Genomic DNA, 13,314 nt, shown 5'->3' on the forward strand with positions numbered 1-13,314 from the left:
AAAAATTCTAGTACAAACCTTTTAAAGCTACTGAAAGTTTTGGTTCTAATTTCAATGTTGCATCTTTTCTTTCATTAATATTTAATTTAATATTTCCTATTTTCAATGTGTATTTTTGAAAGAATTATTATAGTAGTTCTGCAGTCTTTCTTCACTTTTAAAATGGATTTTTCCAGAAAGCAAAAAATCTGTATCACGGCTTTTAAACATTTTCTTTCTTTCTTTTCTCCATTTCAGGACCAGGTCTCTTGCATAGCGCAGATTCTCCATGACAACCACTAGACACGCAGTCAACTGAAAGACCGAACCTTCGAGTGAACTGAAGGCAGGCGGCGCACAGCGCTTTTAAGAAAGCCAAAAACAGGCCCGTTCGGGGCGGGCTGGCTGAGCTGGGTGTAGATCAATCGCCTATCGCAGCGTTAATGAGGAGAGCAGTCCAAAGCCGCAGACAGGAGGGGGGCCAGATTAATGTTGTTTTCAGCCCTTCCTGCTCGGTGTCCCAACAGCTCAATGGCCCCTCTGTCCCTCCGCCAGCGCTCCCCAAGCCAGGAGAAAGCGAGGAAGCGGGGGGGACGCCCGTTCCTCCGAATGTCCACCTGCCAGGCCGCCGACCGACGCCCTCACAGGAAACGAGACCGTCGGCCGCACGGCTCACCCAGGCTGCAACGCAACTTAAACGCGAAGCCGCTAACGCCCACCTGACTCGGGCTGAAGGCTGAACGCTACGCGAGCTCGTCTTTTAGTCTTTGCAGGGGGGAACGAGCTACCGGCACGATCTGGGCCGGTGAGAACGAGAGCATCTTGTATGTGCATTTAGCAACAGTCATTAGGATAGCGTGAGACAGGGAGCAAAAGAAGCACGCGTTTATATCTAAATGAGCGTCACTTAATCTCTTAGCGAATACGTTTTGAATAAAAACGAGCGCGGTAAATGAATTAGCACGCAGGAGATAACCTGTTAGCCACGCTCAGATCAGGGCACACAGATTCCACGGCGCAGACAGGCATTCGTCTGCTCCGCTCTCTGCAGCAGCTCCCTCCCTCTCGGGTTTCAGCGTGCTTTTTTTCCCCCCTTGTCCAGCTCCACTCTGCCCCCTGCTGGTCAACCCGCTACGTTTCCCACGGCGCAGGCAGTCACGTCAGAGAGGAGAGCCTCCGGGCGCCAGAGGGAACCTGACAGCGTGCGGCTCCCCCAGCAAAGCGGCTCCCATCCGCCGTTCTTCCCTGACGGACGGCGATGACTCATCACAAAGGGAGGCTCGGCGCGGCGCCGACGGGCGCTCCGTCAGATCCGAGCGCCCTGACGGAGCGCCGCGCCTCCGGAGGGACACCTGGACCCTCGGGCGCTCCGCCGCACCGCCGCGGCAGTCTGCTGACGCGCCAATTACAAGCCCCCACATGATAGTGACACGCTCCTTTACTCCTCTACTACTGTTTCCGGGCGAGAGAGGGAGATCGGCCGCTTGGATCAGCTCGGCGCTCCTTTTTTTGTTTGCACCTTCGGCAGAGTGTGTCTTCAGCAGAGAGAGAGGGAGGGAGAGAGAGAGTGAGAGAGCGGGAGAGAGGGAGAGAGAGAGAGAGAGGGAGAGAGAGAGGGAGAGAGACAGAGAGAGAAAGTGAGGGAGGGAGAGAAAGAGAGAGAGAGCGACAGAGAGAGGGAGGGAGAGAGAGAGCGACAGAGAGAGAGACAGAGAGAGTGAGATTAAGGGGAGTGAGAGAGTGAGGGAGTGAGAAAAAGAGATTTTTAAAGGGGGTATAGAGAGGGTGGGGTGGAGGGGGGGGAGAGAGAGAGAGAGAGCTGTACTACTGGACATAGGATCCCAAATCTAATAAGACCGTAATGCGGACCTTATGTGGGAAGCGGCCACAGCCCTGGTCCTGCCTAATGCTCCATTCCCCTGATTTACCGAGAGGCTTTTTCATCAGCTCCAGAGCTCACACTCTCCAGCCTGCTCTGGTGCAGCCCGTTTTTTTATAAGAGAGGTAAATCCTGAGCTTACCACCTCACGGGCAGTCACAGCCGAATAATAGAAATGACTTAGAGCCAGCACATCAGCCATGGATCGTCTGTCAGATACGCGCCTGGGGGGGCGGGCGCGCGGGGGGGGACACCGCCCCCCTGCTCGCAAGTTTGGAAAAGCTCACAATTACACCGCAAATATGTGGCTTACCTCCTCCGAGACCAATGAGTGCACAGCTGTGAGGTCCTGGTAAAGGTTCGGTGAGGCTGTGGTGTTCAGTGAGGGATCTGCTGTTCGGTGAGGGTGTGCTGTTCAGTGAGGGGTGTGCTGTTCAGTGAGGGGTGTGCTGTTCAGTGAGGCTGTGGTGTTCAGTGAGGGTGTGGTGTTCAGTGAGGGTGTGGTGTTCAGTGAGGAATCTGCTGTTCAGTGAGGGTGTGCTGTTCAGTGCTGGTTCCACCACGGCACTGCTCCTTGCTATCTGTTGCCACAGACATTGCACTGATTAAAACCTCTGTCTCAGCAAGTGAGGTTCAGAATTACAGCTACAACAAAAGGTCACGGAAGGCCTTGCAGCTATCAGACCAGAGATCTGCTCTTATTAAGAGTCTGCCAAACAGTTGCGGTCACTCTGTGGGCCCACAGCCCTGCCCAAGCTGCAGTGATACACTGGAGCAGCATAAATCATGTGCTGTGCCTGTGTAATCCTCAACACCACGCTCTGCATTACACGCACACTATATTCTGTCACAGAGATGCGGAATCATTTCACCTACTGTAGGAACAGAAGATCTCCCACTTTAACCTATTTAGATAAAGAAAGAAATAGGCTCATTATTTTAGTGTAGTTAAATTATTTTCATTTTGGTCTGTGTAAGATTCTCTCATCCTTTAATTCCCAGTTTCAGGTGGTCATCACTCACACAAAAGTTTATTGCTGAACATGATCTTAGTATGGTGGCTCGGTGGTGCAGTGGGTTTCCTCCGGGTACTCTGGTTTCCTCCCACAGTCCAAAGACATGCAGGTAGGCTAATTGGAGACTCTAAATTGCCCGATAGGTATGAGTGTGTGAGTGAATGGTGTGTGCGCCCTGCGATGGATTGGCGGCCTGTCCAGGGTGTAATCCTTGCCCAATGCATGCTGGGATAGGCTCCAGCACCCCCAGCGACCCTGACCAGGATAAGTGGGTATAGCTAATGGATTGATGGATGGACGGGTAATCTTAGTATGTTAAAACTGCACCCATATCACAGGAGCTGGGTCCTGATAGCACAGGTGAAGCATACTCCAAGAGCCAGTTCCAAATTTCCTCCTTATGCCTTCAATGACCTGGATTTAGCCCTTTCCTTTGTCGTGAGTATAAAAGCATACTTTAATATGTACAGAATCTTTGAGGGGTTCAGGAAGGAGCTCAATGTAATCACTACATCTCTGACATCACGTGTAGCAGGCGGACAGGGCTGCATCCAGTGAGCTGAACAGCCAACCACAGCAAACGCACAGGCAGGCAGCTACAACATGGAGGCTTCGGAGGCTCCAAACGCCAAAGAGCAAACGCGGCCGCGCGCGCAGATTACCGCGAAGCCCGCGGGTCACCGAGAGCAATTGATTTAACGCGGCTCTTAAAACCCGATTCGCAGACGGGCCTTTTATGGCAGTTCTGATGAGCGCGCTCGTTTTTTTTAACACGGGGGGAGCGCATTTGCATGATCGCATTAGCGACCGGCGCGTCCGGCTTAACGGAAACGAATCGCGCGCTCTTCGCATCGGCCGCTAAAACGTTAGCATCAGCGCCACGGCAGAGGCTCCGCAGCTGGGGCCCGGCCCTCCGTCTGGGATCTGGACGTCACCTCCAGCCGAAAGCCTGCAGTGGACCCTCGCAGCGCTTTCGCGAGAGCCCCCCCCCGCTTTAATTCGCACCGGAGGGGTGACTGACGGCTTCATCGGCGTCGCGTGGCACGCGCGAAAAAACGAAAGCGGGGTCGCGGAACACGGAGTCCCGTCGCGCCTGGCCCGGGCCCACGGTGAAGGGGCTTGTGCAATTTAACTCTTGACGAGAACAGGGCTGGATGTGCAAAAAGGACTACGGACCTGTAGCTGCTAGCTTCGGGTTAATTGTTTATGTGGAGAAAGGATGAAAAGGAAGCGATAGCGCATCAAGGTGGGGGGGGTATACTGTAGAGGAACAGAATGCCTTTCAAATGTTTGCAGAGTAAGTACAGAGAGGCATTTGGCAGCCGAGGTTTTCGGAGGGGGAGAGTATGCGGCATGCAGCATTCATGCCCCTGCAGGGCCTGAGCCAAAGTTCTGCCGTGGCTTCAGTTCCTCGTCCTGCTGAGCGAACCGTACCAACACGTGGCCCTTTGGGACTGATCTACGGCACGGCACCATAGAAAGGACTGGGAGGTTAAAGCTCCCAGTGGCTGCCCTGGCCCAGGGAGTTCAGGTGAGTACTGCGCACCCTCCAACAACCCCCCACCACCCCACCCACTCACAAAAAGCCCCATCAGGGCCTCTGACATTTTCTTGTATCACGCCGCACCACGCGATTCGGCTACTCACCCCTGACTTCTCGTCGAAGATCTTGATCCCTCCAAAGGAGACGGTTAGAAAGACTTTCTGCTTGTGTTCTCCTTTCGAGCGCGCTGCGGCGGCGATTCCCTGCGGGGGATTGGAAAAGAAAAAAAAAAAAAGAGAGACAACGTGAGAAAAAAAAAAAATAAAAAAAAGAGAAGGAGACATCAAGACTTCCGTGCCTCTTTCATCCTTCGTCGCGGGGGGAAACGGGTGTTACATAATGGAGTAGGTGTGTTTTCCGCGGTCCGCCCTCTTTCTCCGCGCTGACGGTGGCGCCCTGTCTGCATTGCGGGTCTTCAACAGCGCGGGGGGGGGGGGGAGATGTGCTGACTGACCGCTTTTAAAAAGCGCTGCTGCGCCGAGCTTTCAGACAGGGCCTGCTGGCTAAATAGTAGCGGAAGGGCCTTTGAAGTCTTTTTTTCTTTTTCTTTTTTCAGTGCAAACAATTTCAATTTGCGACTGTTTCTCACCCTTGCAGACTTCAGTCCTGGCCTTCCCTTCATGTGAACGGAGTATGTGAAGTGTCAGCTCTACGATCTCAATCACTGACTGGCCTGAGTGACCAGTCGCCGCCGAATCCTTCGGCCACATCGAACACCCCCCCCACCCCGTCACACCCACCCATCCCCCACCCCAACCCATCTCTGCATGAGTCTTGAATCAAGCCATTTCAGAGCTGTGGATCTGCTTTTTAAGCCTCATATGAAACTTGGCCAGATTTGAACAGGCTGGGAACTGAACGTGCGAGACGCAGAGCGGAGAAGTTATCTGCGTCTGTCAATCGACGACCCGCCTCTTCTTCGGGGCATTCATTCTGCCGCCTTCAAAAGGGGCGATCAATGCCGACCCCCGACTCCCAGACAATAGTATGCGGCTATCGATCGAACCGCTTCTCTTGATGCGCTCGTGGGCGGGCGGCGGAAGCTGTGTTCAGGGCCTCTTGCTTGAACGTCCGAGCTTCGCGAGCACGCAACGCCGCCGTACGGTTTCGCGGCGCGTTTTTATTCCCGCGGACGGAAGGCGCGTTGTTTAAGCGCGTCGCCGCGGCCACTGGCGCCGCGACGGATTGGACCGGCGGGTCCGGCTGCAGCGGGAGACGGAGAGATTAGAGAAATAATAATGTTGGGACACTTGTTTACTTATTGGCGGGGGTTTCTCGGAATATTAGTATGGATTTCCCGTCAGGATGAGCGAGGATGTAAACAGGTTTGATCAATCGCTGCCTGGGCTCCCATCCCAATTAGATGCTATGCAAATGAGCCATCCCCCCCTCTTCCCCCTTGCCTCCCCCCTCCTCCGCTCTCGTCAAGGAGAGACGCCGTGGCGTGTCAGGGCTCACCCTGAGCGCGCTCAGCCTTCACCTGGCGAGGCTCCGCTCCGGCTGCCGCTCCTCGCGCGCGCGATGCTAATTAGCGCCGCTGATGGATAGCCTGCGCGAGGGGTAATTTATTCGGGTGGGGGGGTGGGGGGGTGCAGCGGGAGCCGGCGCGGTGCCCTGCGACGCTCGCCACGCCGCGCCGTCCGTACCCGTCGTCCGTGCGTGCGCTCGCTCGCTCGCTCACCTTCAGCTTCATCATGGAGTCCTGGCACAGCTTGTCCCCGCGCGCCGCCGTGACCTCATCAATCCCGATCAGCTTGGCCTTGTAGCGGATCCCATCCCCCTTGAAGCGCTTAATCAGCCCGGCCTCACTGCGGTCCTGACCTGCGGAGCGGAGAGAGAGAGAGAGAGAGAGAGAGAGAGAGAGAGAGAGAGAGAGAGAGAGAGGAGAGAGAGAGAGAGAGAGAGAGAGGAGAGAGAGGAGAGAGAGAGAGAGAGAGAGAGAGAGAGAGAAGAGAGAGAGAGGGAGAGAGAGGGAGAGGGGAGAGAGAGAAGGAGAGAGAGGAGAGAGCGAGAGAGAGAGAGAGAGAGAGAGAGAGAGAGAGAGAGAGAGAGAGAGAGAGAGAGAGAGGACACGGTCAGCGCTGGCACGGCCGTCTCTCAGCACCCGCCAACCACAAGCGCCGTTCCAAAAAAATATATTTAACAAACAGAGTTTCCAATGGACGCTGGCAAAAAAACAGCTACAGCTAAGACTACACATATGCAATCTCAATCACACGCATACAACCGCAATGCATTACATAAATATGACAGTTGATGACATAAAGTTATAGTGGATATGGAACAAACCGCCATCTTGCTGTACGAAAAGAAGAAGCATGATAATCGATTCACGAATCACTACTTTCCTATTGACCTCGCCACCATCTGACTGCAGTTCACTGAATGACCCAGGTGACTTTCGTGAGGCTCCTGTAGACTATTTCTACAGCTGAAGCAATTCCGAGCTGCGATTTCCGAGCCCGCTCATGACCCGAACCGTGTGACCTCCGGCCCCTGTTTCGTGACACGGCGCCATTACTCGCTTTAAAGAAACCGGTGAACAGTTCTCGCGGGGGACCAAGGGGAAGGTCAGTCGCGTGATTGACAGGGCACCGACGGGCAGAGCGCTTTACGCCAGGGCAGCAGCGCCCGGGCTTCAGACGGGCGGCTGACGGCAGTGACGGGTTGGCACAGGGTGAGGGCAGAGGGCAGAGGGCACGGGGAGAGCCCACCCATGCTGACCGCGCAGTGCAGGGAGAGGGGACCTTAGTGCAGTTCCACATGGACAAGATGACCTGTCCTAAATTTGGTCTTGACTAGAGAGAAAGAGAGAGAGAAAGAGAGAGAGAGAGAGAGAGAGAGATTTTTACATTACTCAATAAAAGAGAAGCTGCAGACTGAAGGGGTCAGCTTCTCTTTTATTGAGTAAAATAAAACCCCATGAGAGGCCAGTGAGAAATCGCAGCCTCCCATGGGCGTGAGACCGCTGTGAAGCAAGGACAGTGGACGGGCAGTGGTTAGAGGCCCTTTAAAGAGGTTGTGTGCACGAAAGACACCGGGCTCTCCTTCCAGCACATTAGAGGGGCGAGGTGGCTAACACAACCCGCTCCACCCACCGCCAACCTGGAGCAAAGTGATAGCGGGATGAAAGCCGGCCGCGTTTCAGAGTGCGCGCATCAAAGTGAGCCGCGTCACGCTCAGCTGCCGCCGCGTCTAACCCTGCTCCTCCCCCCCCACCCCCCCACCCGTTGCCTCCCGCCACATCGCTTCCCGTTCGCTCCGGGCCAGGCCAAGCGGCGGGGCCACGGGGCCCCACTTCCCACAACGAGGCCCAATTAAAGCAGCTCAGGTACGGCCCGGCGGAGAGAGAGAGAGAGAGAGAGAGAAAGAGAGAGAGAGCGCCAATTTGTTGTGACTGGCGAGGTACGGAGGGAAAGCCTGCCAGCGAATCCCGGCCATTAGCTTCCGAGGGTAAGAGGTAGCCGAGCAACGGACCCGCGGGCCTGTGGACTGACTGACTGACTGGCTAATTGAGTGAACGGGGGGGTGGTGGGTGGGGGGAGAGGCGGCGATGGAACCGTTAAACAGCCCGCTGAGTGAGCCACTAATTACAGGTGGGGAGAAAGTTGATGTGTAGGGGTCACCGGAGGTCTGGCTGCTTAATAAGGAGACGTAAGCAGATTCATATTCGAGCAGGCAGCTGAGGCCCTTTGAAAGGACACGGTCACGGACATATGGTGTGTGTGTGTGTGTGTGTGAGGAATAAACAGGGAGGGGGGCGGGGGGGTGGCCAGGCTTTTTACTGCCAGGAAAAATACAGGACACATGGGGGGCACCTTACACCTGTGAACGACAGAAATCCATTTTAGTATAAACAAAGCGATGCATTATTTTTGTCGCGGTAATGAGGGACATTAATGAAAAATGACGTGCGCTATTCATGCGTAAGCCTTGCGCATTCACAGGGACGGCGGGCATCACGAGCCATCCCTGCGCACCTGCTCTGGCCGACAGACGGCCAAGGACGGGCGGGGGATCGGGCAGAGAACATACGGGGCGCAGGGCACCGCCGCGACATCACACCGCGCGCCCGGGACTATGACATCACACGGGGTGCGTGGCATCAGTGACATCACGCCGGGCCGCCTGGGCGACGGTGGCACGGTACGGGGGCAGCCCGGCAGCGGGTGACACGAGGAGCCCCCGGGGTTCACCCGCCGAACTCCCGCCAACCTTTTTTCTTTTTTTTCCCGTCCCGAGCTTACAAGCCCGTATGAAAGGCGGCCATTGAGAGTCGTAATTGCAGCATCATTTCGGTCGACCGCGCGCCCCCGGTCCCCCGGCGCCCCCCCCGCCCCCCCCCACCCCGGGAGAGACGAGCCGCAGTCCATTGTGCGGCCTCCCTCCCGCGCTTGCCCTCTCCGTCACATCTCCATGACAGCGTGACATTTTCGTCTTATCTGGCTGCTCTTTTTCCTGTTCCCCTGCCTCGGCGCTGCCCCTCCATTGTTCAGGTATCGCGGGCGCCTCCGCGCCGACCTTGCTCTCACGCGCTCTTCTGTGGTGTCCATTGTTGCGCTTAAAACACTCCTCTCTCCCCACTCCAAAGGGTTATGAATTCTCAAATCAAGCATAAACGCTATCCCCCCCCACCGCCCCAGGAGGGCTCCTCCACAGCCCCACAATCCTTAGGAAAATGGACCCCGGTCAGTGGCTTTGTGCCTTCCATATTACGGGCTGTTATCCCAACACCAGAGTCGTAACGCCTGACACAACGCGCCCGGCTGTCCCGGTACTTAGCTTAATAACACGCGCTGCTTCCCACCTTCTGCGTTCAGGGTCCTCAGTTCTGCTTGAGTGAAGTGCAGTGATTAAAAAACCTGCCCATTCCTCTGCGCTGCAGTAGGATCCGTCCCCCACCTCCAACGCAGCGCTCTGTCAACTGCTAACGCAGATCTCTCCATCCTGAGCACGAGGCAGGAGCCTAAACACAGCTAACGACTCATCAACAGGGCCCGTTTCATTTCAGCACCAGAAACACGTTCTGCACGCATTCCCTTTTCACGAAAGACGAAGTCTGAGAGTTCCGCACTAACCACACCCCCCCCCCAACACAGAGACCCTTGTTGTTGGGGGAAAGGGAAGGCGGTTGATGCGTGTCGCGCTTAGCCGCGGCTGCACCTTTGATCCTGCTCTTGTTCGCGGGCCCCTTTTCTACAGAACAGGAGCAGAAAAAAGGAAAAAAATCTCGGGGAAATCAAGCGCCGCTCCACGACGCGGAGACGCGGTTTTCGGAACCGGAGCGCGGTGCGGATCCGCCGCCGCCTCGTCCCCGTGCGCGACAGCAAAGCCCGCCCCACATGAATCGCACGCCAGCCGCGTGTGCAGCGACTGCAGTACCGACGCCAGCAACGCCGGGGAACGCTGGCGCTGATAATTAGGCCGCAAAATGTTTCTTTTTTTACCGGGTTCTACCGTCATTCCAGAAAATGATAAATCCCACATGAGGGGTTTGAGGTCAGATGAAGACATCAGGAAAGGAAAAAACACAAAAAAAAACATGAAGGGACATGAACCGGTTCAGAAAAAGACGATGTATCGATACAATTACAGATCAGAGTCCCATTGAACATGTTAGCAAGAGTGGGTGGTGAAAGAACACAGAGCATCGTGATATGCTGATTGCTGTCGTTTTCTATCAGTGTTTGAGACACTGGGGAAGAGACCACTGCAGGTATCTCCCATGACTGACTGTCTCTTTGAGGAAATCCTCTTTGATCTCTCAGCAGGCCCTGCTGCACAACACAGTAAATCCACACCTCCACACATAACCATCACAGCTTCTAAACGAACCACGATGCTACAAATCCCCAAGAGCAAGTCAGTCTAATTTTGGCATATGCCCCAAAGAAGAAAGGCTTCTACATCAGAGTTATTCTGAACAACAGGATTTAAGGATAATTAATAAATGAAAAAAATATGAATATGTTTGATCTGTGTAGTTTGGGGATTTACATTGTTTACACAAAAGTGGGCCATGTTTCTTCTCAAGTCAGAAGGGTCAAGAAAAATCTAGAAAGAAAATCACTGAAGTTGTAAAGAAAGACAAAGGACTTCCTGAGCAATGAAGGAATGACACTCCCAAGGTCGGAGTCAGCATGATTAAGGGGTTTCTGTCTGCTATAATTGCCCACACTTTATCTATAGCATTTTCCTCAGAGATATGATCTTAGATTTACAGCATGCAAATGCGCACAGTGACTGTGTTGACTACTGTTCAAAGGTTTAGGCCAACCCCATCAGCGAGAAGACATCCCTCACGCCAGCTATGCTGGTCTACAGCTTTCCTTACAGGCAATTAGCCAACCAGGCACCGTCCCCACAGTAATCCAGGAGCGCGGACGATATTTAGCGAAGCACGGAAGACCCCCCTCTCCAAAGGGCAGGGACACGGAGGACGAGCTTCATTCAGCCGTGTCCCAGACAACGGAGCATCTGGCGGCCGCAATATTACTGCAGGGTTCAGGGGGTGTGCAGTCACCGCCGGTGAGATGGGGGGAGAGAGAGGGAGAGGGAGAGAGAGAGAGAGAGAGAGAGAGGGAGAGAGGGAGAGAGAGACAGAGTGAGAGAGAGAGAGACAGAGTGAGAGAGAGAGAGACAGCGAGAGGGAGAGAGCGAGAGAGAGAGAGAGACAGAGCAGTGAGAGAGAGAGAGAGAGAGAGAGAGAGAGAGCGAGAGAGAGAGAGAGAGAGAGAGACGTTCAATCATGCCGGGGCCTGGATGGGCGTGCCACAGCGTCCGGCCGGCGGCAGTGATGATGGAGTGAGGAAGGACCCTCCGCGGCATAACTCAGCGCGTTAAATAAAGTGGGTAAAATGCCCTCTGACAGAGCCGGGGAGGGCCCTCTGCTGGGCGAGCAGCTGTCCTGTCCCCCCCCACACACCCCCGCCCCTTCGCGTGCGCTGGAGCCCGCGTGGTCGGGGTGCCCCTGAAGCAGGAGATTTAGGGCCGCGTGACGGGGCTGTCGGCCCCCCGTGCCTGATTACCCTCCCCGTTAATGAGCTGCATGGCTGTTCAGCCGGGCTGCTTTTCCCCCAACGCGAGAGGATAAACACGGCTGTCACAACCCTCCCATCACTCTCTCTCTATCGCTCTCTCTCTCTCTCTCTCTCGTTCTTTCTCTCTCTCGCTATTTCTCCCTCTCTCTATCTCTTTCTCTCTCTCGCTCTTTCTCCCTCTCTCTATCGCTCTCTCTCTCGCTCTTTCTCCCTCTCTCTATCTCTCTCTCCTCTCTCTCTCTCTCTCCCTCTTCTCCCTCTCTCTATCTCTTCTCTCTCCCGCTCTCTCTCTCTCTCTCTCTCTCTCTCGCTCTTCTCCCTCTCTCTCCTCTCTTTCTCTCTCTCTATCTCTTTCTCTCTCCCATTTCTCCCTCTCTCTATCGCTCTCTCTCCGCTCTCTCTCCCTCTCTCTATCTCTCTCTCTATCGCTCTCTCTCCCTCTCTCTATCTCTCTCTATCTCTTGCTCTCTCTCTCTCTCTCTCTCACACACACACACACACACACACTCTTCATATCTCCGCTAATCCGTACAGCGGGACCGGGTCCCACAGTCGGGCCCGACGACCATGCTCCACCACAGGAGGCGCACGCAGAAGCACGGTGCCACCCTCACAGGAGGCAGTGAGGAGACCCACACAACCACAGGCATCCAATCAGGGCTTAGCAGATGCACCGCTCGGGACAAAATGGCGCAGGAGACATCAGGTTTTCCATGAATTCGTTTGTAGTGATGACACATCAAGGTGATGACATTTGCACTGCTTTACTGCTTGCTTTTTATCACTCATTCAAATTCATGGAATTCTGTCAAAGATTAAAATACTGTACAGTCAATAGGCAGTCAATGCCAACATTTTACAAATATATAGTTTGCCACATGCTGATGTTAGGTGATCATGTTGGGCCCACTGGCTCACGTGTGTGAATTTTGCCCTTTTTAAGGTGATTTTTATGGGAAATGTTTTTCATATTGTGCTTGGTTTTGGGCCTTCTCATGGAAAACAATAAATATAGCCATAATTACATTTACATACTGAATGACTTAATTAAAAATACACAAGAAGTGGAGTCTTTTCATCACATAAAATAATTTGAAAAACATCTAGCAAATGCATGCAAATCTTTGTATCTTAATTACATTTAATTATATTTTCTATTATACTACACATTTATTTTATTATTATATTGTCTAAGCATACTACACAAATACTTTCAATTACACCTTAAGGACATATTTATGCAATATAATTTTTTTAATTAACTCCAATACACACTGGTTAATATATTGAAAATATAATACCTTTTAGTATATAGTTTAATAGTGCTGGATGAAAGTTCTTGAGGCTGCATAAAACATTAATGTTTCACCTGTGAGTACCATTACAGCTACGGTCCGATACGCAGCCAGCCGCATAGAACCCGATGCACCTTGCCACGCTAGCCGAGACCGAGATCATCAATCAATAAGATAGTGTGTGCCAAAGGAAGGCCTTGATCCAAGCCCACTCCTACGCCACTCAGACACCTCGCCGCGCCCTTGGGATGCAAAGCAAATAAGCCAATTTATGTGCGCTTGGGAAAGAAATGTTCTTAGCTCCCTCCTACACAGAGCCCTCGCGCATAATTTCATTACGGGCAGACTGGCAGTCGGGGTGGTACAACACGAGCCGTGTTTCCTCTGCACACACGCGTCCTAATTGCTCGATACAGCAAATTTTGTTTTATTACAAGCGTAAGCTCCATATTAAACACAGACCGTATTGAATCCCGTGTGGTGCTACTTACTGGTTCTTCAAGTACTGGTAGGAACCTCTTATAATAACATTTTGTGTGCTGTTTGGGCGTTTTGCAACCAG

At 53.5% G+C, this 13,314-nt stretch overlaps 1 protein-coding gene across 12 annotated transcripts in view; it reads right to left on the reverse strand.

The window, feature by feature from the left end:
• dab1a (DAB adaptor protein 1a) overlaps positions 1–13,314 on the reverse strand; it is a 288,815-nt gene that overhangs the window by 37,153 nt on the left and 238,348 nt on the right. For all 12 annotated transcript variants that reach the window (XM_064333517.1, XM_064333513.1, XM_064333515.1 and 9 more), the window contains 2 exons: positions 6,099–6,238; positions 4,522–4,620 (listed from right to left, as the gene is read on the reverse strand). In XM_064333517.1, coding sequence (XP_064189587.1) covers positions 4,522–4,620; positions 6,099–6,238 — 239 coding nt within the window. The remainder of the gene's footprint in view (positions 1–4,521; positions 4,621–6,098; positions 6,239–13,314) is intronic.

This window comes from Anguilla rostrata, chromosome 4 (genome assembly GCF_018555375.3).
Source record: "Anguilla rostrata isolate EN2019 chromosome 4, ASM1855537v3, whole genome shotgun sequence".
NCBI classification, from domain to species: Eukaryota; Metazoa; Chordata; class Actinopteri; order Anguilliformes; family Anguillidae; genus Anguilla; species Anguilla rostrata.